Source organism: Dipodomys merriami, unplaced genomic scaffold (genome assembly GCF_024711535.1).
Source record: "Dipodomys merriami isolate MVZ:Mamm:240054 unplaced genomic scaffold, mDipMer1.0.p SCAF_137, whole genome shotgun sequence".
NCBI classification, from domain to species: Eukaryota; Metazoa; Chordata; class Mammalia; order Rodentia; family Heteromyidae; genus Dipodomys; species Dipodomys merriami.
The window spans coordinates 3,059,993-3,082,875 of record NW_027202682.1 but is presented as its reverse complement, the minus strand read 5'-3'; the positions used below and the strand labels follow the sequence as shown (position 1 = coordinate 3,082,875).

General features: G+C 42.5%; 1 protein-coding gene and 1 pseudogene across 1 annotated transcript in view; one reads left to right on the top strand and one right to left on the bottom strand.

Annotated features, from left to right (window-relative positions):
* Nucleotides 1-22,883, top strand: part of LOC138825499 (histone lysine acetyltransferase CREBBP-like) — a 130,790-nt gene that overhangs the window by 57,521 nt on the left and 50,386 nt on the right. The window contains exons 4-8 of the mRNA XM_070020143.1: nt 5,794-6,034; nt 7,281-7,394; nt 16,150-16,392; nt 20,965-21,067; nt 22,198-22,344. Of these exons, the coding sequence (XP_069876244.1) occupies nt 5,794-6,034; nt 7,281-7,394; nt 16,150-16,392; nt 20,965-21,067; nt 22,198-22,344 (848 nt within the window). The remainder of the gene's footprint in view (nt 1-5,793; nt 6,035-7,280; nt 7,395-16,149; nt 16,393-20,964; nt 21,068-22,197; nt 22,345-22,883) is intronic.
* On the bottom strand, nt 19,394-20,314 carry LOC138825261 (ubiquitin-conjugating enzyme E2 D3 pseudogene; annotated as a pseudogene).

Here is a 22,883-nt window from a genome sequence, read left to right as displayed (position 1 = left end):
ATGTTTACAATCTCCAATGTTCTGAAGCTGTTGGGAAGTAGAGATGAATTTTTTTTTTTTCTCTCTAATAGGATAGAATCAGAAGGTGTCTTTACCCTCATCCTCCAGGAGTATCAAAGCCACTGAAGATTTTACTGTTGTTTATTTCTAATGATGACCCCCTACACCCCAGGCTCCATTCCCTTTTCTGCTAGCTTTTGGTTGCCATGATTATCCTTTCCCTCACAGCTCAGGCCTGGGTTCTGGGAATGGTGTTGGCCTTCAGGGAATTAGGACCTGGTACCTACATGGTTGGTATTTCTTGCTTTTCCAGTCCTCACTTGAGAGGATAGTGTTGTGGACACCAGAGCTGGACAATATTTATTACCTGTGCCTGCTCAGCAACCCAAGAGTACATTTAGGCTTTAGGTGACAGCATTTGAGTTTTTTGAAGATGTCCCATGCTTTATACTCAGAGAATCTCTCAGTGTTTTCTGCCCTTCTCTCTCTCTCTCTCTCTCTCTCTCTCTCTCTCTCTCTCTCTCTCTCTCTCTCTCTCTCTCTCTCTCTCTGTCTCTCTCTCTCTCTCTCTCTCTCTCTCTCTCTCCCTTCTTCCCCCCTCTCTCTCCCTCTCTCTTTCTCTCTCTCCCTCCCTCCCTCCTTCCCTCCCCTTTCACACACACACCCTCCCCCCTTGTCATGAGGCTTGAACTCTTGGCCTGGGCACCATCCCTGAGCTCTTCAGCTCAAGTCAAGTACTCTACCACTTGAGCCACAGCTCCACTTCCGGTTTTTTGGTGGTTAATTGGAGATGAGTCTCATGGACTTTCCTGCCCAGGCTGGCTTTGAATCATGATGCCCCTATTGTCTTTTAAGTGCCTCTTTGGTTCACATTCTCATCCGAGTGAAAGAATTCCTCTGTTCGAGGTACCTCTTGCCAGTCTTGAGTGCTGTTCCAGTGGCTTGAACTTACTGGGCATAATATGCCCAAACTGGACAGAAACATCTTCCTATCCTTGTTACAATCCAAAATGTTTTTAGATTTTGACATATGTCCCCTGGGACATAATAGTCTCTCCCCTTCTCTCCCCCACCCCCTCATGGGAACTACTGCTCCAGAGAAAGTTCAGGGAAGCAGTATCAATAGTGGCTCATCCTTTGGTCTTCTGGAATCTCACAGGGAAATCAAATTAGTATTCTGTGTTTTCTTAGGATCACGGAAAACTGAAGAGTGTACTTGTCAACAGGAGCTGCACTGCTCTGCTTGGGGCTTGGGGGAAGTCCACAATGCTTTTAGAAGGAAAACTGGGTCTTTTGCATCCATTGTTTGCTCTGTAGGGCACAGAGTAGGTGGGCTTGTATGTGTGTGAATGTTGTCTGTGAGCCAGCGTGGTCTGAGAACATACTTCAGTGACCCACTGGAGGCCAGACTGACCAACTCCCAGGGTGCCAGGCTTCTTCCAAAGCACATCGAAATCCTGCATTGTACTGTATTTCTGTAGCATTCTCTTGAGAGCCATCATTACAGCTCCCATTTCAGAGATGAGGAAATTGAGGTCTGGTTTGTAACATCTTTCCTGCAAATTGCTTTTTAATTACATCTGGATGTCATGCTTTAGCAGCCCTGAGTCTGCTGGGAATGTCCCCCTAGCCTGTGTTTACACAGCTTGTTTGCAATTCCTTGATTGTGTTTTGTGATCTTCCTTGAATTTTCTCTATTATATTTGGCCTCTTGAAATCTGCAGATTTTTGCATGATGAGAAGAAGCTACTGAAAAACTAGGTCTATTTCATGGATCAAGGAATATAGAATGGCTTGGACTTAACATTTTCTTTCATGCTTCTGAGGGTAATCTTTGGAAGTCAACTGGATTTGGTACCAAACAATTCAAGTCATGACGGATGCTGAATTATCTGGTACCTAGGTTTAGCTCTTCATAGACTGAATCTGTGTGGCGATGGACTATGAGCTCCACCTGGTTTCTGTATGAGTCTAACATTGTCAGGTAGCATTGAAAAAGGGAAGGGTTGCAGTTGCCCACTTAATTAATTAATTTGTCATACTTGTGGGACCCTTCCATGTGCCCAGGATTTGGAGAAGAGCCTAGAACGTAGGTGTGAGTAATGGTGAGCTTGTCCCTTTTTATGAAATTGGAGATGTGCAGCAATGATGAATAATTAGAAAACTGCTCAAGAAGGTCTGTATAAGCCAGGCCAGTGGCTCATACCCATAACTCTAGCTACTCAGGGGGCTAAGATCTGAGGATCATGGTACGAAGCCAGCCCAGACAGGAATGTCTATGAGACTCTTGTCTCTAGTTAACCACCAGAAAACCAGAAGTGGCCCTGTGGCTCAAGTGGTAGAGCACTAGCCTTGAGCTGAAGAGGTGAGGGACAGTGCCCAGGCCCAGAGTTCAGGCCTACCACTGACTCCCTCCCCCCCCCCCCCCAAGAAAACAAATCACAGTAATGGCGCTTGAACTCAGGCCTCTAACTCTAAATTGACTTTTTGCTCAAGGCGGAAAAAGCTCTACCACTAAAGTTGCAACTCCACTTCCAGCTTTTTACTAGCTAATTGTAGATGAGTCTTACGAACTTTTCTATCCTGGATGACTTCAAAATGTGATCCTCAGGTCTCAGCCTCCTGAGTGGCTAGGATTACAGGTCTAAGCCACCAGTTCTTGGCTTTGAATGTGACTCTTGAGAGAAGACAGAGGCCAAGCAGGGATTATCTTAAGCAGGTATGCAACTTGGATGGAAAGAGGGCCATTGGCTTGCTAGAAATTAAGCTAGCTGGCTGGCTATCTCTAGTATTAGGGGTTGAACCGAAGGCTTTTTACTACTAAGCATGTACTCTATACTCAAACAATTCTGCCAGCATCAGAGCCTGATTTTTTTTTTTTTTTGTCTTCAGTGTTGGGGTTTGAATACTTGCTAGGCAGGTAGTCTATCATTTGAGCCACTCTGCCAGCCTTGAGCTGCAGTCTTTACATCAAAGCTTGTTCTTCTGGCTCATGTGTAGAGAGAGGATTGAGAAAGGAATGTGCACTGCAGTATTATGGAGACGCACTAGTGGCCTGGATGTGGCTCACCAAAGCAAATGTGTATGGTGAGGGGATAATCTAATGAAAAAAACCCTTACTGAGCTGTGGAGGAGAGAGAAGCCTTAGGGGAGGGAACAAAGGAAAGGGTATGATAGACTGCACTCTAGGACAGTGCTTAGATGCTTATGGATGCCCAAGGAGACATGGTAGACACGTGAATGGGTATATGAGTAGGCATTGGCCATTTGGAAATCAGCAGCTTATGAGACAGTGTAGTGAGAGCTGTGGGGTATTAATTCTAGGCAGAACACTAGACAGACAAGCCAGCTAGGGTGAGTAGGGAAAAAAGGAAGAGGAGGAGCTGGCAAGGAGGACAGCAGAAGAGTAAAACACTGGAGAGGGAACCTTGGGATCAGAGGAATTAGAGTGCCAAGACCAAGAGGATATCAGAACGTCAGAACGTGCAGGTTAGCCTTGGAAGAACTGTCTTCCACTGAGGCATGTGTGGAGACCTTTGGATTATGTCTCCACGGTCACGTCCAGTATTGATGCCATTATTCCTAGGTTATGCTGGTGGGGCTCTGAGAGGGCTAAGCTTCTTTGGAAATAGAATTATTCCTGAGGATATATCCAAAAGCAAATATACATTTTCTTAAATTTTCAGGTGTATCTTGTTACACTTTACCTTTGACCATTTTATTTGTCCTCTTTTACTTTATACAGACTTTGAGGTTTGTTAGAATTGTCATATGGGCTGGGAAAGTGGCTTAGGAGTACTTGCTTAGCGTGCATGAGGCCCTGAGTTCGATTACTCAGTACCATATAAACAACAACAACAACAAAGTCATTAAATAAAAATACTTTTAAAAAAGAATTGTCATCATATAATTTTTCATGATTCTCAGATGCACTTTTTCATGAGCGTCTCACTTCTCAGTCAAATCCTAGATTTAATGACATATATATAGTATGTATGCTGATTTACTTGTCTCTGTTGAGTACTTTAATAAATATGAGTTCTCTATACAGTTTCTAGGACAGCTTAATGTGGGAGCAAGAATTTTAAAATTATTTTTATTGATGAAGGAGGAGCAGATTTTTAGGGAAGCAGAAATTGAATTGCCTTTGTGTAGATTAGATATGAGATACATAGGTATCTTTGAGGAGGGATGTGTGTGTGCAGGAATGCATAGTTAGGAGAGTAGAAGCTGCATGCTGGTGCCTTGTGCCCATAATACACACTACTCAGGAAGCTGAAACCTGGAGGATCACAGTTTGAAGCCAGCCTGAGCAGAAAAATCCATGAGATTCCCTCTCAAATTAGCCAGCAAAATACTGGAGACATGGCTGAAGTGGTGGAGTACCAGCTGTGAGCAAGCAAGCCAACCAAGTATGAGTTCTCTCAGTTGAAGCACTGCTACCAGAGGGAAAAAGAAGTCAAGAGAGTGGCAGGGAATGGCTGTGTATTGGCGGTTCCTTCCAAAGACAGACAACCTGGTAACCGGCGGCATCGTCTTGCTGAGCCACTGGAACAGATTGCTGCTTGGAAGTGGGGAGTCTTTGAGAACGTTTCTCCATCACACAGGCTTCGTCTCTAGGTTCTCTTTCAAGATTATTTCAGATACGCAGCTCATGTGGGCTTTTTTTTTTTTTAAAGAAAAATTAACTGTGCTGAAAACTTGACCACTCCTAAAGCTATAATGCAGGAGGTTTACCAGGTGTGTTATTTATTTAAAAGGCCTTATGAGAGCAATGTTATCACTTGTTTTGATCATGTATCAGAATTCTGAAGTTGATGTTTTGGACCAACCCCATCAGCAGCTGATCAGTGTTTTTATAAGGGAAGAGAGTATGGATGGTACAGGGCTGTTCTGACTGGAGAGGGTTGTCTGGGGTTGTCTTCTGTGTCCTGCCACAATGGGCAGTGACTGATGGCATTCGAATGGTGAGCCGTGCGTGCTAGTCCTCTCAGGGTGGCATGTGAGTTGCAGGGCTCATGCTGTGGTGTATCTCAGTATGTACCCCAGCAATTTGTTTCTCCTGGGCCTCATCTAGTCTGCCCAGTTCAGAATCTCAGGTTTATAGGTGGGCAATCTTTTTTTTTTTTTTTTTGTCAACTGTGAAACCTCAGACGTACTTCAGCTAGAAATTGGGTTGTACTTAGAGTTATACTCAGGCTTCTAATGTGCTTCTAAGCAAAGTCACCTGGCTTTTCTACACATACACGTACATGTCCTGAGTTCTCATAAAGACAAAAACAAACCAATTCAGAATATGATAGGTATTAGCTGTTATCAGAGGAGGATTTTTTTTTTTTTTTTTTTTTTTGCCAGTTCTGGGGCTTGAATTTGGGGCCTGGGCACTGTTCCTGAGCCTCTCTGTGCTCAAGGCTAGCGCTCCACCACTTGAACCACAGAGCCACTTCTGGCTTTGTCTGTGTATGCAGTACTGAGGAATGGAACCCAGGGCTTCATGCATGCTAGGCAGGCATTCTACCACTGAGCCACCTTCCTAGCCCTCTTACTTGTTTATTTATTTATTTATTTTGCCAGTCCTGGCGCTTGACCTTTCTTAAGACATGATAATCTTAAAATTGCACTAGGTGGATGTGTTGAGGACAGTGTTGTACTCTCTTAGGAGAGGCAGTGACCACAGTGAAATTACTGTGTATGTGTTCTAGGCACCACTGAAGAAACTAAGCTGAAGGAGCTCTGGTAAATTCAAGTTTTAAAAGCTTACTAAGGTTTTTTTGTTGTTTTTTTTCTTTTTAGTCACAGATGCAAACATCAGTGGGAATTGTACCCACACAAGCAATTGCAACAGGTCCTACTGCAGATCCTGAAAAACGCAAACTGATACAGCAGCAGCTGGTTCTACTGCTTCATGCTCATAAATGTCAGAGACGAGAACAAGCAAATGGAGAGGTTCGGGCCTGCTCTCTCCCACATTGTCGAACCATGAAAAATGTTTTGAATCATATGACACATTGTCAGGCTGGGAAAGCCTGCCAAGGTAAGTGCTCTTTTCTGAACTAGTGGCCATGGTCAGGGTAGAATGTGCCTTTGTTCTTGTTGTGGTCACAGGCTGTGCACCCTTCTGTACTGACCCCTTTCTGGTGTGGCCTAGAACATGTTGCTCTTGCACCCACCACCTGACACTCAGTTGCCTGTGGAAGGCTCACCTGCTAACGAGAAAGGCAGTTTGGTTTTCTAATAACTTAGATTTCTTCTGAATAAGGCTAGGGCCTGTGTTCTTTTCCTGTCATGGAAGACTATCTCTTCTTGAACACTCCTGGTTGTAAATATCTAGATTGTGATTTCCTTTGGGGCAGTGACTAGCACATGTACAGACAGGCACATGCCCTTCTCTGAACCTAGCATCTGTCTTGTTCATGGACTCAGACCTGCTGCTGCCCACTGCTCTGCTTCTCTGCCCTACATCTTGAGGCTACTCCAATGACAGCAAGTTGTCCTGGGTGACTGGCAGTGACATGGGAGACTGTGTGCACCGTTTCATCCCAAGGCACATCATGTGTTCCCTTTACCCCTTTTCCCAGACGCCTCAGTTACACTGAATGAGGTGAACTGTTCACATGAACAGCTGTGCCTTTTCTGTCATCTTTATCTTCTTGCCTTCTCTTCTTTCTTGTTTCCTAAACCTTGGGGTAAACTCTACCTTGTCTTTCTCCCATTGTGTCACTTGTGAGTCCCAAGAGTAATCCTGATCATGAGTAGGTTGGAACAGGTAAGGTTAGACTTCGAAGATGAAGACTGGGAATAGCTGGAGCCTTGATTATCCTCTCCAGCACTTTATCATAAACACTTAAGGGTCTCCTTCCAAATTTCCACAGACTTCTCATTTGCTTCTCTATCCACATTTCTTCAACTGAAGTATTTAGATGCTTTCATCTTTAAATACAACTCAATGTTTTTATTTTAAATACTGACATTGCAGAACTATATTTGTTTTACTTTTCAGTTCTGTATTTCAGGTTGAATAGTTTTATTTTGTTTGTGGGCTAAATCTTAATCACCCATCATTCATAACATTGCCTCTATGGGAAGTTTTCTGTTTGGAGTTTTTGACAGTCAACTTACAAACTTTTTGGAAAGCAATCTGTAAGTTGAAGATGCCTGTATTGTGTTATGGTTACACTTGTTACCATTTTCTTATGGAATCTGGCATTATAATTTAGGTGTAATTGAAAGTGTGACGATTTGGATAGAAAAATAACATCTCGTTGTTTTTCTGGTCATAGTTGCCCATTGTGCATCTTCACGACAAATCATCTCTCATTGGAAGAACTGCACACGACATGACTGTCCTGTTTGCCTCCCTTTGAAAAATGCCAGTGACAAGCGAAACCAACAAAGTAAGTGAGCACGGGGGCAGAGAAGCTTGGGGTTACCAGCTGCAAAGGGCAGTAGTAAGGCAGTGCAGGCAGAGATCCAGGTACAGCCAAGCTCAACCTGTAGATAACCCACCCGTTAGTGAAGCTGATGGCCACATCCATGTTGAGCTCTAATTTACCCTCCTCCCTGGCCCTACCTTGTATGCATGCACTTGGAGTGCAGTGCATCAAATAGCAGATATGAAGATGGGTTTTTTTTCTCACAGTTACCAAGTATGAGGAGTTGAATGCTGTGTCACTTACAGTGGCAGTGATACGGGAAGGTGAAACAGTACTTCTTTTGCATTAGATATCCCTCCAAACAAATAGTGAAGGCTCTGTCGGTTAGGTTGGTCAGTATAAGATTCCCACATGGAGAGACATTTATGAACTTTCTTCCTCCTACTCAGAGATGCAGTTCCCAGACCTGTTCCACTTCCGTTGAGAGTCTCTGCTCGAGGACTGGCACATCTGCTCATTCCCATTGTTTTGTTGTCTTCTGAGTCGTCTGTGTAACCCTTAGAATGATCGGTTCTACACCAATGTCTGTTCATTTGGGAGGCCCCCATGAATCCTTACCGTTTGTAGGCATCAAAGCAATAAGAAAACTGAGTATCTCTTCTTTTTAAGGCCGTTTTCTATCATGTCAGTGGTCTCTGGGAGTGTTCCTCGTTTGGATAGCTAGGAGGAGCCCTTCGGGCTCATGGCACGGTCTTCCTCATCTTCCTCCATCTCATCTATGCCAGCTTTTCTCCTCCACAGTTGTGTTCTGAGTTTACATTCCTCGTACTTCTTCATCATCATCCTCAGGGTCTCCACCTGCAGCCTTGGGAACACATGCTGCTTTTTTTCCTGGCTGGCTGTGAGTGGCACAGGGAGAGATGGGAACCCTGATCTGAGAAGGTCATGGAGTGGAGCCGGTGCTGGCTCCACGGTCTCCTCTTACATGTCCAGCTCCCCTCCCTTGAAGCTGTCACTGGGAGCTGTCCTTGTCTGTATTGAGAGAAATCTAGGGCGCGGGGGTCTTTTACTCTTCCTCCCTACACAGGAGTCCCAGTAAGTTTCTTTTTGGCAGTACTCACAGCCTCGTGTTTGCAAGGCAGGCATTCTACCATATGAGCCATACTCCCCCCATCACAGTAAGTTTCTTTTAAAACTTAGTTTCCTGAATCAGTTATATTATTCTTTGACCAAAAATTGTACTTTAGTACATAAATTTTCCCAGACATCTTTTATATAAATAAAGTTCTAGAAGACTAAGTCTTCTGGAGCCAGTTTATTTGGGATGGTAATAGTTCTGGTGGCATACTGACTACTTTTCTCCAAATTACTGTAAAACTTCTAAAAAATGTATGGCGGTGGTTTAATTTATTGTGATTTCATTGTCAAGTTTGTACTTGTACAATATTAATTTCTTAAATAATAAGCTAGGATGTTAGTTTTTTAATTTGAGTGCACGAAGATTTTGAGTTCTTTTGTGATTGGTATATATTGCTAGGAAAGTTCTAAACTTCTGTGATTTCTCCTTTTAAAAATATATTTCTCTAAGCTGGGCACTAGTTGCTCACACCTATAATCCTAGCTACTCAGGAAAATGAGATCTGAGAATTGCAGTTTGAAGCCAGCCTGGGCAGAAAGAAAGGTTCCTGAGACTTTTTATCTCCAAATAAACTACAAAAAATGCTGGAAGTGGGACTGTAGCTCACATGGTAGATTGTTAGCCTTGAGCAAACTGAAGCTCAGGGGCACCAGAAGAAAAAAAAAGAAAAAAGGGAAGAAGAAATACTTACGTGGTTTTGTTTTTAAAAAGAAAGAAATGTGTGTGGTTTGTTTTTCTTAACATCTTTGTAACTGCCTGAGTATTAGGAAAACTGATTTGATGCATGCCCTCTCAAGTGGTAAACCACAGTCTCTCTACTAGTCATATTGTGAAGTGTTTCCAGGGTGATTCGATAGCAAATGTTACAGCGGAGGCTCATATGTACTCTGCAAAAGGTTTTGGTAGTTTTTTAATGAGAAAAATTGAAGATTTATTTATTTATTTATGTCAATTCTTAAACTCTGGGCTTGTGCTCTTACTTGGCTTTTTTGCTCAAGGGTTTTTTTGTTTGTTTGTTTTGCCACACCTTCACCTCTAACTTTTTGCTTGTTACTTGGAAATAAAAGTTTCACAAGCTTTTTTGCCCAGTTTGGGTTCAAACTGTGATCCTTGAATTTCAGCCTCCTGGGCATATAAAGTTAATGACAAGAGCCAACAGGTCCGACAGCTCTTTTTAAATGTTGCAACTGTTTTCCCCCCTCTTTTTTAATGCTGATACTGGAGGCTTGATTGATCTAGGTCCTTGTGTTCCACTTGACTTTTCCTATTCACAGCTGGCACTCTGCTACTTGAGCCATGCTCCTAGTCCAGCTTTTCTTTCCACTACTTAATTAACGATAATTATCAGTTATCAACTAGTTAATTGGACTTTCCTGCCTGGACTGTTAACTGCAATCCTCAAATCTCAGCATCCTGAGTAGCTAGGATTACTAATATGAGCCACAAACACCTAGCTTAAGTGCTTCTTAAATTACATTTAAGCCTTGCGTGTGATATTTGACTCTAGACCTGTACTTTTCTGAGTATGGAGTAATAAGTGAGGGCATTTTTAGCAATAGTCTTTCTGTAATTTTTTTTTCTCCTAAACCAAATTGTGCTTATAATGTGTGCACTTTGGTTTATGAACTGAGAGACAAATGTGATCTGATCCTCTATAACTTAAGGTTAGATTCTAGAGGCAAATGACATATGCATCCAAATAATGTGGTGAAATGTGATGCATGTCCCTGCGATCCTAGTGCCTAGCTTATACCACGGTGAGATCCTGTCTCAGAAACTTAACAAGACACTGAGGTGATGGCTCACTGAAAGGATCTAATGAGGTCAGTGCTTTTGGCAATCCTTGGGAGGAGAACAAACATGTGCCTGGACTACTTCATAGAGAAAGGTAGGGCTGGATGGAGCTCAATTGAAACCTAATAGCTATGGAAGAACATTTTAGGCAGCAGTAACAATGTTGGCATAACACATAGTCTGTGAGAAGCGGATCTGATTGGACTCAGAGGTACCTGTGCAAATGAGGTAGGCTGGAGTGAGCTTCTAAAGACCACAGTGTACTGCTGAAGGCCACCCGCACCTGCTGTTGGCACTCGGCACTGGGCCAGCACACAGCTCAGCTTTTTGGCATGACTGTCTCGTGTACAACTCATTGGTTGGCACACATCCTATATTATTTTTAACTCCTATAATTGAAGTTAAAGTACTATTGAGACAATCTTCCAAATCACCTTTATTGCTAAAATAAAACTCAAAAATGGTTTCTTTTTGGCTTATGTTGACATTTTAAATTTTCTTCAAACTGTTTTCTACAAGCTCTGTGATGACTGATCCTAAGTTAAGCATCTTTTATAGAAATACTCAGTTGTTGAAATCTTAGAACTTTTTTGCCATCAGTCCTGATACCTGTGTGGCATGTGTCCAAGTTCCTCAACCAGACCCGGTGAGGTTCTTGCTAACTCAGAATGGAGTATTCAGGCCACAAAGGTGATTCTAGGTTGTTTGTTAGAAATGTAGACATTTGGACCTGTCCTTCTGTATTATAATTTACATTTTTAGCAAATTCTAGGGTACACATTAAGATTTGAAATGGTCTGCTCAGGATGCCTGCAAGGGCCAAGCTCTATAGAGAGGTGGCGGTAATCTCCAAAGGAGATCATAGGTTTCCCAGCTCTGAATCCCTCAAGGACACACATCAGTGCTTCAGGGTCATCTCCAGTGTAGACTAGAGCTTGGGCACAGTGTGAGTCCTCACAACTGTTCAGTGGTCCCCTTCTAACATGTTGCTGTAATCTTGCCTTCTTGTTTGAAGAAATCTAAGGAATGGGTAGATTAGCCTCCTCGTCCACTCTGCAGTATGTCTCCTGCAGCCCCGACAAAGCCTTGAAATTACAATTTGTGTCCATTTTCAGTGAGAATGATGAGAGACCGATGTTGCTGGTTCATTGATTGTTAGCAACATGTACTATATAGACACTCTCAGTAGACCACTCTTCATATTCATGAGGGAAGGATTGCCTTGCCCTGCATAAAGAATGGCAGGTGAGGCTGGGTAGGCTTGTTCACATTTCTAATCCTTGCTATCAGGAGGTGGAGATGAGAACTGTGTTTCCAGGCCCACCACGAGGCCTGGCTCAAGCAGTACAACACGTTCCTACATGACAAGTAGAAAGCCCTGACTTCAACTCAAGTACCACCAAAAGGAGAAAAGAAAATGAAACAAGGAATGGCAGGTGAATCCTAGAAAGAACACACAATAAACTTGGCCTTTTATTTCATAAACCATGGTCTCCTGCTTTTCCTCCAATAGAGTGGGAATGGTGAGGTAGAGAGGGTACTGGATTGCTTTAAAGAGGCAAGTAAGCCAAGCACCCGTGGCTTATGCCTATGATCCTAGCTTCTCAGGAGACTGAGGACCACAGATCAAAGCTAGCCCAGATAAGAAAGTCTGTGAGATTCTTACCTCCATTTAGCCACCAAAAAGCCAGAAGTAATAGTGTAGCTCAACTCGTAGAGCATCAGCCTTGAACCAAAAAGCTAAGAGACAGCTTAAGCCCCCAGAACTTGTACAAAAGAAAAAAAGGAAATCTAAAACTCAAAAAGGCAAGCAAATATCTGGGTTCAGGTACAACACCAAGGAGAACCCAAACCTGGCATATTAGGACACCTCAGAGTGAGGTATTACATCCTGTAGCCTGGTGACACATTAATCAGCTGTAAGCCACAGAAAGGAAAAGAGGTACATGAATGGTAAAAGGACTAAGAAGATCTACCTCAGTAACTGCTGAAGAACTAGTGACTAGAGAACTCTTTCTTGGGATTTAGATAGTAAGACATTGCTGTCTTAAGTGCTCTGTTCTTGTTTAGCCCCAAGGCACTTTTTCAGTCAGTTCGGAGCGGGATGGGGACTACACACAATGGCTGCAAATCTCCTGGACTTGGGTCCATGTGGCAAATGAGTCTCATGTGGATTCCTGTTGATTTTTTTTAAAATCAGCTTACATTAGTTATACGGAGGGGAGTTTCACTGTTATATCTCTACAAGAGTTTACAATATGTTATGTATCCCACCTGTCAATAACCATGACTCCCACAGTAAGCCCGTGTGCTCTTCTAGGTGTTCATGCTGTTTCATCTTGTAACAATCATATGGATCTCACAGTAGGCTGTGCTTCAATGTCAATCTGCTGTTTGTAATTTATTTTCCTTACTTCTGAATTGTTAGAAATGCCAAGCTCTGAGCATTATGATGGTATAAAAATAATGTATACATAGTCAGTCAGCGTTGACAGTGAGGTGTCTTGAGAGTGAGATACTGGCTACCCCGTCAGTGGCCTTGGCTTAAGAATGACATTCATCCTAAGGTAGAGGTGTTGACTAAATCAGTATCACTTGGGGAAGTGTGATGAAAGAATATAGAACAAAGTCAGGAAAGCACATCTATTACTCAGAGAGGGAGGCCACATTCTCTTCCTTTTTTTTAAAGTCCTGGCCATAATTGATCAGTATGACTATCAATTATAGTGTTCTTTTTTTATACCACAAGGTGATAGAAAAGTAAATTATTCTGGAACAGGAGTGTAGTTCTTAGCAAGTATGAGGCCCTGCATTCTGTACCCGGCACTCTTTAAAAAGTGTCTTTAGTACCTCCTTAAAAAAATGTATTGGTTTCAGAAGTATGATGGGATATGTTTAAAGTTTCAGGGAATATTAACTATTAGATGAAACACTTTAAAAATATGCAAGACTATCTTATCTACATATTATAAGGTTTACCTTGGGAATTGCTTTTCGTTTATAATAAATATGGTATTTGGTGTATGTAATTATATCTAATTAGCATTAATATGCTTGAGTTCTGAATATCATTATCAGAAAAGCTATGGAATGAGTACTGAAAAAAATTTTTACACATTGCAGTTTAATTGAGTTGCTCTAAAAAAATCAAGTAATTTATTATAGTTGGATTGATAGTTTAATGTAAGAACATTATTGTTACACATGATGGCTTGAATTTTAAAGAAAGACTCTTAGTGATAGTATTTCCCATGTCAAAAATTATATGTTATAACCATATCTAAAAATACAGTTGGACATGATAACCTATACAGGACTTTAGGCATTTACACACAGACTAAAGGAAGATACCCTTAGTGGAAGAACTCAAAGGTGTAACTCCTGAACATTTAAAATACTATTTATCGAAACAAATTCCAGGAAGTGGAAACATGGGTTTGTTTTGGTGATAGTGATGATATTTGGCTTTTGTTTTTGTTTTCTTTTTAGGAGGGAGCAGTGGAGGGAGGTCTCAGAAAGGGAGGGAAGAAGGATGAACAAGTGCAATCATGCTATTCAGTATATACTGTGTGAAAAATGAACCATGTAATTTGTGGGATGGGATGGGAGAGGTAAACTGGGGAAAGGAGAAGAAAGGGGTGACATTGTCCGAAAAAGAAATGTACTCATTACCTGATTTACAAAATGGAAACCCCTCTGTATAACACCTTCATAATAACATCAGGAGGCTGAGATCTGAGCATCATGAATCAAAGCCAAATAGGACAGGAAAGTCCGTGAGAACCCTTTATTTATTTATTTTTATTTTTATTTTTGTTTTTTGGTGTGGGGGTAGGGTCAGTCATGGAGCTTGAACTAAGGGCCTGGGCACTGTCCCTGAGCTCTTTTGCTCAAGGCTAGCGCTCTTACCACTCTGAGGCACAGCTCCACTTCCAGTTTTTGAGTGGGTAATTGGAGATAAGAGTGTCAGGGGGACTTTTCTACCTGGGCTGGCTTCAAACCATGACCTTTATTTTATTTTATTTTCGGGGGGGGGGGGGTCCAGTCATGGGGCCTGAACTCTGGGCCTGGGCGCTGTCCCTCAGCTCTTCAGCTCAAGGCTGGCGCTCTACCACTCGAGCCAAGGCAAGAGCTCTACCACTGAGCCACCTTCCCAGCCCCAACCATGACCTTTAGATCTCAGCCTCCAGATTGGCTAGGATTATATACTGGAGCCACTAGTGCCTGGTGTGAGATTCTTATCTCCAGCAAACTACTAAAATGCCAGAAGTGGAGCTGTAGTTCAAGTGGTAGAGCATTACTTTTCAGTTCAAAAGCTCAGGGCAGTTTCCAGGCACTGGGTTCATGCCCTAATATACCAGCATACACAGAGTGTGACAGAAAGCTACTGTGCTTAGAGGGGGGGTGGGGTGTGTGTGTGTGTGTGTGTGTGTGTGTGTGTGTGTGTGTGTGTGTGTGTGTGTGTGTGTGTGTGTGTGTGTGTGTGTGTGTGTGTGTGTGTGTGTGTGTGTGTGTGTGTGTGTGTGTGTGTGTGTGTGTGTGTGTGTGTGTGTGTGTGTGTGTGTGTGTGTGTGTGTATAACTCGACAAGAAAGTTTTAGTTACCTGACGGTAATTTGAAAGCCATTTGAAATGGACTTCCTGGGGCTGGGAAGGTGGCTCAGTGGTAGAGTGCTTGCCTTGCATGCATGAGGCCCTGGGTTCGATTCCTCAACACCACATAAGCAGGAAAAAAAAAAAAAAAAAAGGAAATGGACTTCCTTATGTCTCCATGGCTTTTTGCTTTAGTCTCCTGGAGTTGGCCAGCTGGGCGGGACAGCCACTCTTCAATCCACTTGTGGGCTTCAGTAGAGGTAGCTGATGATGGCTCCATGAAGAAGACAGACAGATCTAGGTTCTGAACAGCAGCGATTCTGAGATGATACCTGAAGAAGTGAAAACCCAGGGAGAATCTTCAGCCCTTGCTCCAGCTCTTAAGTTTTAGCAGACCTGTAGTCAGTCAAGTATTGCAGGCCTTTTGTCTTTCTTTTTCTTTTCCTTTTTAAAAAAATTTTGTTCTTGTACTGTGGCATGAACTCAAGGCCTCACACTCCTGCTTGCCTTTGTTGCTCACAGGTGATATTCTCCCACTTGGGCCATGCCTCCAGCTCAGCGTTTTTGTTCATTAGATAGTGTTCCTTAGAATTTTGTGCCCAGGCTGGCTTCGAACTATGATTAAAAGCATGAGCCACTAGTGCCCAGCCTGCTGTGATGCCGAGTAGGAAGTATTTAACTGTACTAGATGTACATGTCTGTAATCCCAGTAATCAAGATCTCGAGTCATCCAGGATAGTGTGGGTTATATATTGAGATGCTGTCTCAAGAAAAAATTACTTAGGGGATTACATTGTAGCTTTATTAATAAAAGCTAGTTTACTAGATGTCATCTCTGCTAATCCCAAAATTACATACGTAGGTGGGCAGGAAAGAAGGGTCAGGGTAGGAGACTATAGGAAGGCTCCTCCTTCTTTCATCTCAGAGAGGGCTGCTGACCCCAAAGAATTAAATACTTCGCTTTGTTGTTCATGTACCGCTCCCTAGAACTGGCTACTTAGAAGTCTAGGTTATAATACATACTGGTTTTTAGTTAGTGATCTCTGTTGCTTTTTTTAACAGTTTTTTGTGCTTCCAAAAAGAGTAAATGCATAATATTCTTTCAGTCTAGCCTTTAATGGTCTTGTTTGAATGTTTTATGATGTACATGCAAGGTCTTTTATAAGATTTTATTTGCTTATTAGTTTTAAAAATCACTTGCGAGCTGCTTCCTTTTATTTAACCATTTTTGCCTGTCTGTTTGTTATTCTAGCCATCCTGGGGTCTCCAGCTAGTGGAATTCAAAATACAATTGGTTCTGTTGGGACAGGGCAACAGAATGCCACTTCTTTAAGTAACCCAAATCCTATAGACCCCAGCTCCATGCAGCGGGCCTATGCTGCTCTTGGACTCCCCTACATGAACCAGCCCCAGACGCAGCTGCAGCCTCAGGTTCCTGGCCAGCAACCAGCACAGCCTCCAGCCCACCAGCAGATGAGGACTCTCAACCCCCTGGGTAGGTGGACGAGCACCCAAGAATTCCCTTTGCATTGGAAGAATGACAACTCTTACAGGAACCCAAGGCTGTTTTCAGTTCTTGTTTTTACTTCAGAGTCAATAATTGAAATAACAACCTAAGGAAAAGCTCAAGTGCCCAATGCAAGGAAGATGCCCAAGCTTGTAGAAAGAACAGGATTTTCAAGGGAAGCAGTGTTTGGCTGCGTGCTATACTGCTGCTGTCTAGGTAGTTTTCATAAAGGATATCCAGTGGCTTAGAATGCAAAATACCACAAGGTAGCATTAGGCTGTACCGTAATTGGGTGGACTTCTAAGTAGACTTGTTTATTTGATGAGGAATTGGTAGGTATCTGCTGGTTCCAGGCACGTCTTGATTGTGGTCCACGCACCATTGCAAGTAGCAGGTCTCACTCAAGCTTGTTAGCAACAAGATAATCAGAAACCTCCTAATGTCACATCTTCTGTACAGATTGGCATTTTTTTTCGTCACACTGGCTCATCATTTGCCAGCCTCAGACCACTTGCTCACATTTCTCCACAATTCCTTACATTCTTACATGTTGTTTTAACATATTTCTCAGGTTTACACCATGTTGAGCAGTACTGTCTGTAAAGTCAGGGCGAATAATGCTCTTGCCTAGCATGCACGAGGCCCCAAGTCTGACCCCAGCTCTGCCAACAAAACACATTGAAATTAAAATTAATACTATGCATGTATTGTTTTTTGGAAAACAACTGCCTAATGACTTGTCTGAATACTGGCCAAGAGAATGGGTTGGAGCCCTAAGACTAGTCAAGTTCTGTCTGACTCTTCCCCTGCTGATGGAATCACTTGAGACAATACTGTTAATTTACAACTTCTTTTTACTTTAATATGAAGATTATAGAATCTAGCCATATATACATACAGATATGTATAATTTTTTTACAATACCATTGACTTTTATTCATGTTAAGTCACCTGAAATGATGCATTTAAACGTTCATTAATGCAAATAGCTACATAAACCTATTTCCATGGATGCCTAATAGCTCATACTTAATACCACACAACCTTATGACAACTCCCACACCAACAGTACTTTGTAAATTGTGACCCAGTATTACTCCCATTTTGTCCCCCCAGCTATCAAGTGTACATGATGAAGAGAAGTTTTAGGTAGGGGATGATGCACCTGGAAAGTAAGTTCCACACACATGTTCCAGAACTCCTGGTCTCGTGTCCATTTATGAACTCTAGGGCTGCCAGTGTCATGTGCAGTTTATTAATGCTACACTATTTAAGTAGCTTACTAAGTTTGCATAAATACAGGTTAAACAAGGTGTCAACCTGTAACAGACTGTGCACTTTAACTGAACATGGCAAAATATTCACTCTTTGAACTTTACATCATCCTTGGATGTCAAACAGTGAAGCAAATCCCAACAGTTTACACAAAAAACAGCTTACCAGGGATGGGAATGTGGCTTAGTGGTTAGAGTGCTTGCCTAGCATGCATGAAGCCCTGGGTTCAATTCCTTAATACCACATAAACAGATAAAAGCTGGAAATGGTGCTGTGGGTCAAATGGTAGAGTACTAGTCTTGAGCCAGAGAAGCTCAGGGACGGTGTCCAGGCCCTGAGTTCAAGCCCCAGGACTGGTGGGAAAAAACAAACAAAAAAGTTTTCAATTTACAAAACATTGTGTCCCATACTGGTTAATCCAGGCAGTTAACTAATTTGATCTATGCAACTTTATTGAAGAAAAATGAATTACTAGCAGAGCTATTAGTTGATCACTCATCCATTAACATCTTGTATCATTTATTCAGTGCTATATTACACAGTGTATTGGAAGATAGCTTAACTAATAGCTGCAAGCATCCTAACAATTTACATGAAAATTACAAAGTGTTTGAGACCCTATTTTGGAATACGAAGGGTGTTTGGCTTCCAATTTCCATTCTCTGTAGAACAAGAACAGGTCATTTCTTTATTGACATGCATAAAATATATAACAGGGCTGGGAAAGTGGCTCAGTGGTAGAGCGCTTGCCTTGCATGCCTGAGGCCCTGGGTTTGATTCCTCAGCACCACATAAGCAAAAAGAAAAAAGCCAGAAGTGGCACTGTGGCTCAAGTGGTAGAGCGCTAGCCTTGGGCTGAAGAGCTGAGGGACAGCGCCCAGGCCCAGAGTTCAGGCCCCACGACTGGACCCAAAAAAATAAATAAATAAAATATATAACATTTTTTTGTTCTGCTGATGCTCTAAATTCAGTACCAATTCTCCCACCACGTGTAAGTTGTGATCATAAAGTATACTATGTAACCTCAAATCTCTTAACAGTGGAAGGCTTAAGGAAGAATAGATCCTGCTAGGATGTTGCTTCTTTGATGTGACAACTGAGTATCCATCTCCTTCCCCCTCAGATGGTTTCTTCAGCATGTTAGAGCAGGGAGAAATGTCTCATAACCAAGTTAAGAGTGAAGATTTTAGCCACATAATACACATGCTCAATTTTTTAAAAAATTACTCAATCTTGGACAACTGTTTTCTTGTAACTACTTTGCAGTCTCTAAAAGCTGTCCAAAGCTGGAAGATATTAAATTTTCTCAGATGAACATGTGACTGCATGGAGGGAGGTAAACAAAATATTAAAGTAAAAAAAAAGATGCTGGGCGCTGGTGGCTAACGCCTGTAATCCTAGCTACTCAGGATGCTGAGATCTGAGGATCACAGTTCAAAGCCAGCCAGGGCAGGAAAGTCCATGAGGCTCTTATCTCCAACTAACCACCAAGAAACTGGAAGTGGTGCAGTAGTAGCTCACAGTGATAGCACATTAGCCTTGAGCTGAAGAGCTCAGGGACAGGGCTCAGGCCCAGAGTTCAAGCCCCACAACCAACCAAAAAAAAAAAACATGAGGTCTGATAGTTGAGTAGCCAGATAGGAAATTAAAAAAGGAACAGTAATTTAAGGTTTATTCCAGCTATAGTGTAGATTATTCTGAATTTAAGGTATCGTCACCTGGCATACTTCTGAGTCTATTCCCGAGATGTTCTCTGTCTGTTTTATAGATCTGTGCAATATCTGGCACTAGGGGGTCATCTGGGTTTGGATCACATAGCAGTGAACAAATGAATAAAAGAACTTTGGAAATAGTTAAAGCAGGAGGCCACTGTGACCTCAGAATATCAAGACAAAGCCTGTTATTACTGTTAAAATTTGGATGATAAATTCTGTTGTAAATATAACCTTAGGTGGTTTGAAGGAGTAGTCTTTAGGAAAATGAATTGTCAAAAAGAATATACCAGCTGGGTGTCGGTGGCTCACACCTGTAATCCTGGCTACTCAAGAGGCTGAGATCTGAGGATTGAGGTTTAAAGTCAGCCTGAGCAGGAAAAGTCCGTGACTCTTTTTTTTTTTTGGGGGGGGGGAGTGGGGTCCGGTCGTGGGGCCTGAACTCTGGGCCTGGGCGCTGTCCCTCAGCTCTTCAGCTCAAAGCTAGCGCTCTACCACTTGAGCCACAGCGCCACTTCCAGCTTTTTTCTTTTTGCTTATGTAGTGCTGAGGAATGGAACCCAGGGCCTCAGGCATGCAAGGCAAGCGCTCTACCACTGAGCCACCTTCCCAACCCCCCTCACCCCTCTGTGAGACACTTATCTCTAATAAGCCACCAGAAAATCGTAAGTGGCACTGTGGCTCAAGTGGTAGAGCACTCGCCTTGAGCTGAAGAGCTGAGGGACAGCGCCCAAGCCCAGAATTTAAGCCCCATGACTTACCAAAAAAAGAGAGAGCGAGAATACACCACCCTGATATGGGCTGTCATTAGGTCCCATAATTGTGGCTCGGCAGTGAATCATGTCATCCCCACCTGCACCTGTAGAACATAGTGCTAGAGGGTCTCAGACCAGATCACTGAGTTCCTCATTAATCTGTTTCATAGTCTCTGCTTTTTACCTGGCTCTTCACTATCTTAGTGTGTGTTCAAAGAGTCCAGACAAAACTCTAGATTATTCAGGTGGCTGGGGAAAGACTGCATCTTTATCTCTCGCTGGTTCTGCGAGATATAGGTACACTCCACCTACCAGCATGCTCCTGCCCATGGCCGGGCAGCCACCACCACCACCACCACCACTCTGGTGGCCATCTACATTTTTATTCTTCATTTTTTGTGTGTGACTTTCTTTTATGATACATTAAAAGAATAAAACCCAACACAGATGTATGTGACAGGTCAGCCTCGTTGGCTAGGTTTGACATTAATGTAACAGAACCAAATTTGGGCATTGCAAATGAGCTGTTATAATTCACTCTATAGCAATAGAGTACACTTAAGATACCAGTAGCCTCCAGAGCATGCTTTATTTTTTGTTCCAAAGTACAGTAGGAAAGAGTCAACAATGGAATTTGAGTAAGTTGGCCAAGATTACTGAAAATGTAGCTCAAAATTCCATCATGCTTTTTTGTATATTTTATTACTATACCTCATATGAATTGTTTATTTATATGGTGATTTGTTTATCTACTATAAGAACTTTGAAGTATATATTATAATCTAGGGATTGATTGATTTTTTTCTTTGTCTTCGAAGGAAACAACCCAATGAACATTCCAGCAGGGGGAATAACAACAGATCAGCAGCCACCAAACTTGATTTCAGAACCAGCTCTTCCAACTTCGTTGGGTGCTTCCAAGTAAGATCAAGGTTTCAGTCAGTTCTTGTCTGAGGGATTAGTGTACATGAAAATGGACAAGGATCACATTAGTTTAGGTTTTTTATCACTGTGTGGCAGTAAAGGGTTTCAGGAAAGAATTTTTCTCCTTTAAAGCATTTTTCTCCTTTAAAATTATAAATATAGCTGAGCACCAGTGGCTCACACCTGTCATCCTAGCTACTCAGAAGGCTGAGATCTGAGGATCACAGTGCAAAGCCAGCCTGGGCAGGAAAGTCTGTGAGACTCTTATCTCCAGTTAACCACCAGAAAACTGAAAGTGGTGCTGTGGCTCAAGTGGTAAAGCGCTAGCCTTCAGCTGAAGAGCAGAGAGATAGCACCCAGGCCCAGAGTTTATACCCACAACTGACAGAAATAACATAAAATTATAAATGTAGGGGTTGGAGGCATGCCTCAGCTGGTAGAACACCATCCAGTGAGCAAAAGCTTCAGCTACCAAGTTTGAGTCCTAGTTTTAAGCCTCCTCCTCCAAAAATTATAAATATGGAACATGCTGGATGCTGGTGGGCCCATGCCTGTTAATACTGGCTACTTCAGAAGCTGAGATCTGAGGATCAAGGTTCAAAGCCTGCCTGGGCAGAAAAATTGAGAGTTTTATCTCCAGTTAACCAGTAAAAAGCAGGAAGTGCAGGTATGATTCAAGTAGTGCTAGGCTTGAGTAAAAAGGCCAAGTAAGAGTGTGAGGCCAGGGCTGAGAAGATGGCTCAGTGGTAGAGCGCTTGCCTTGCATGCATGAGGCCCTGGGTTCGATTCCTCAGCACCACATAAGCAAAAAGCCGGAAGTGGCGCTGTGGCTCAAGTGGTAGAGTGCTAGCCTAGAGCTGAATTGCTGAGGGACAGTGCCCAGGCCCAGAGTTCAGGCCCCATGACCGGACCCCCCAAAAAAAAAAAAAAAAAAGTGAGACCTTAAGTTTAAACCTCAGTATCGTAAGTAAATAAACAACAGAATAAACATAGTTTGAATTTTGTTGGATTTTTGCACCTGTTAGCTTAATCTTTTTAAGTTACATGTATTTGAAGATAGCTTTATCTAAGTGTGTTTGAGACACTTGACTAGCTAGGTGAAGTGTCCTTGTTCTTGTCCCCCTCAGCCCACTGATGAATGATGGTTCAAACTCTGGTAACATTGGAAGCCTCAGCACGGTACCTACAGCAGCACCTCCTTCCAGCACTGGTGTTCGGAAAGGCTGGCACGAACATGTCACTCAGGACCTGCGGAGCCATCTAGTGCATAAACTGTATGTACCCGCCTCTATACACAGATTTTGTGACAAAGTATTGATGTAACTTTTCAGTTTCATAGGGTTGTGATTTGTTCCACAGAGGATCAGTAGTTGTTAGAAAGCCAACACCACTGCTAGAGCCTGGGAAAATTGGGTTTCCTAGCCTTGGTCCTCCATGGATGGGTACAGGTATCAGAGAACAGAAGGGCATGAGCTGAAGCTGCAGTTGAACTTCTGAACTCTGGGACTGGTTCAAACAAGAGCTTTATCTTATTCTGTAATTCAGAACTATAGTTGTAGAGACTGCTAAAGATTGGGGGAATTGGAATGAGTATAAATAGCATCATACAGTTAGTTAATACACAGAAAGTTAGCTTTTCAAAATAAGCTACCTCAATTGAAGGTGATGTTAGTCAAATAGATTTCTTAGAGGTTTTTGTCCTTATTTTGATCTTCTTAAAAATGAATAGAGCTGGGAAGGTGGCTCAGTGGTAGAATGCTTGCCTTGTATGCATGAGGCCCTGGGTTTGATTCTTCAGCACCACATAAGCAGA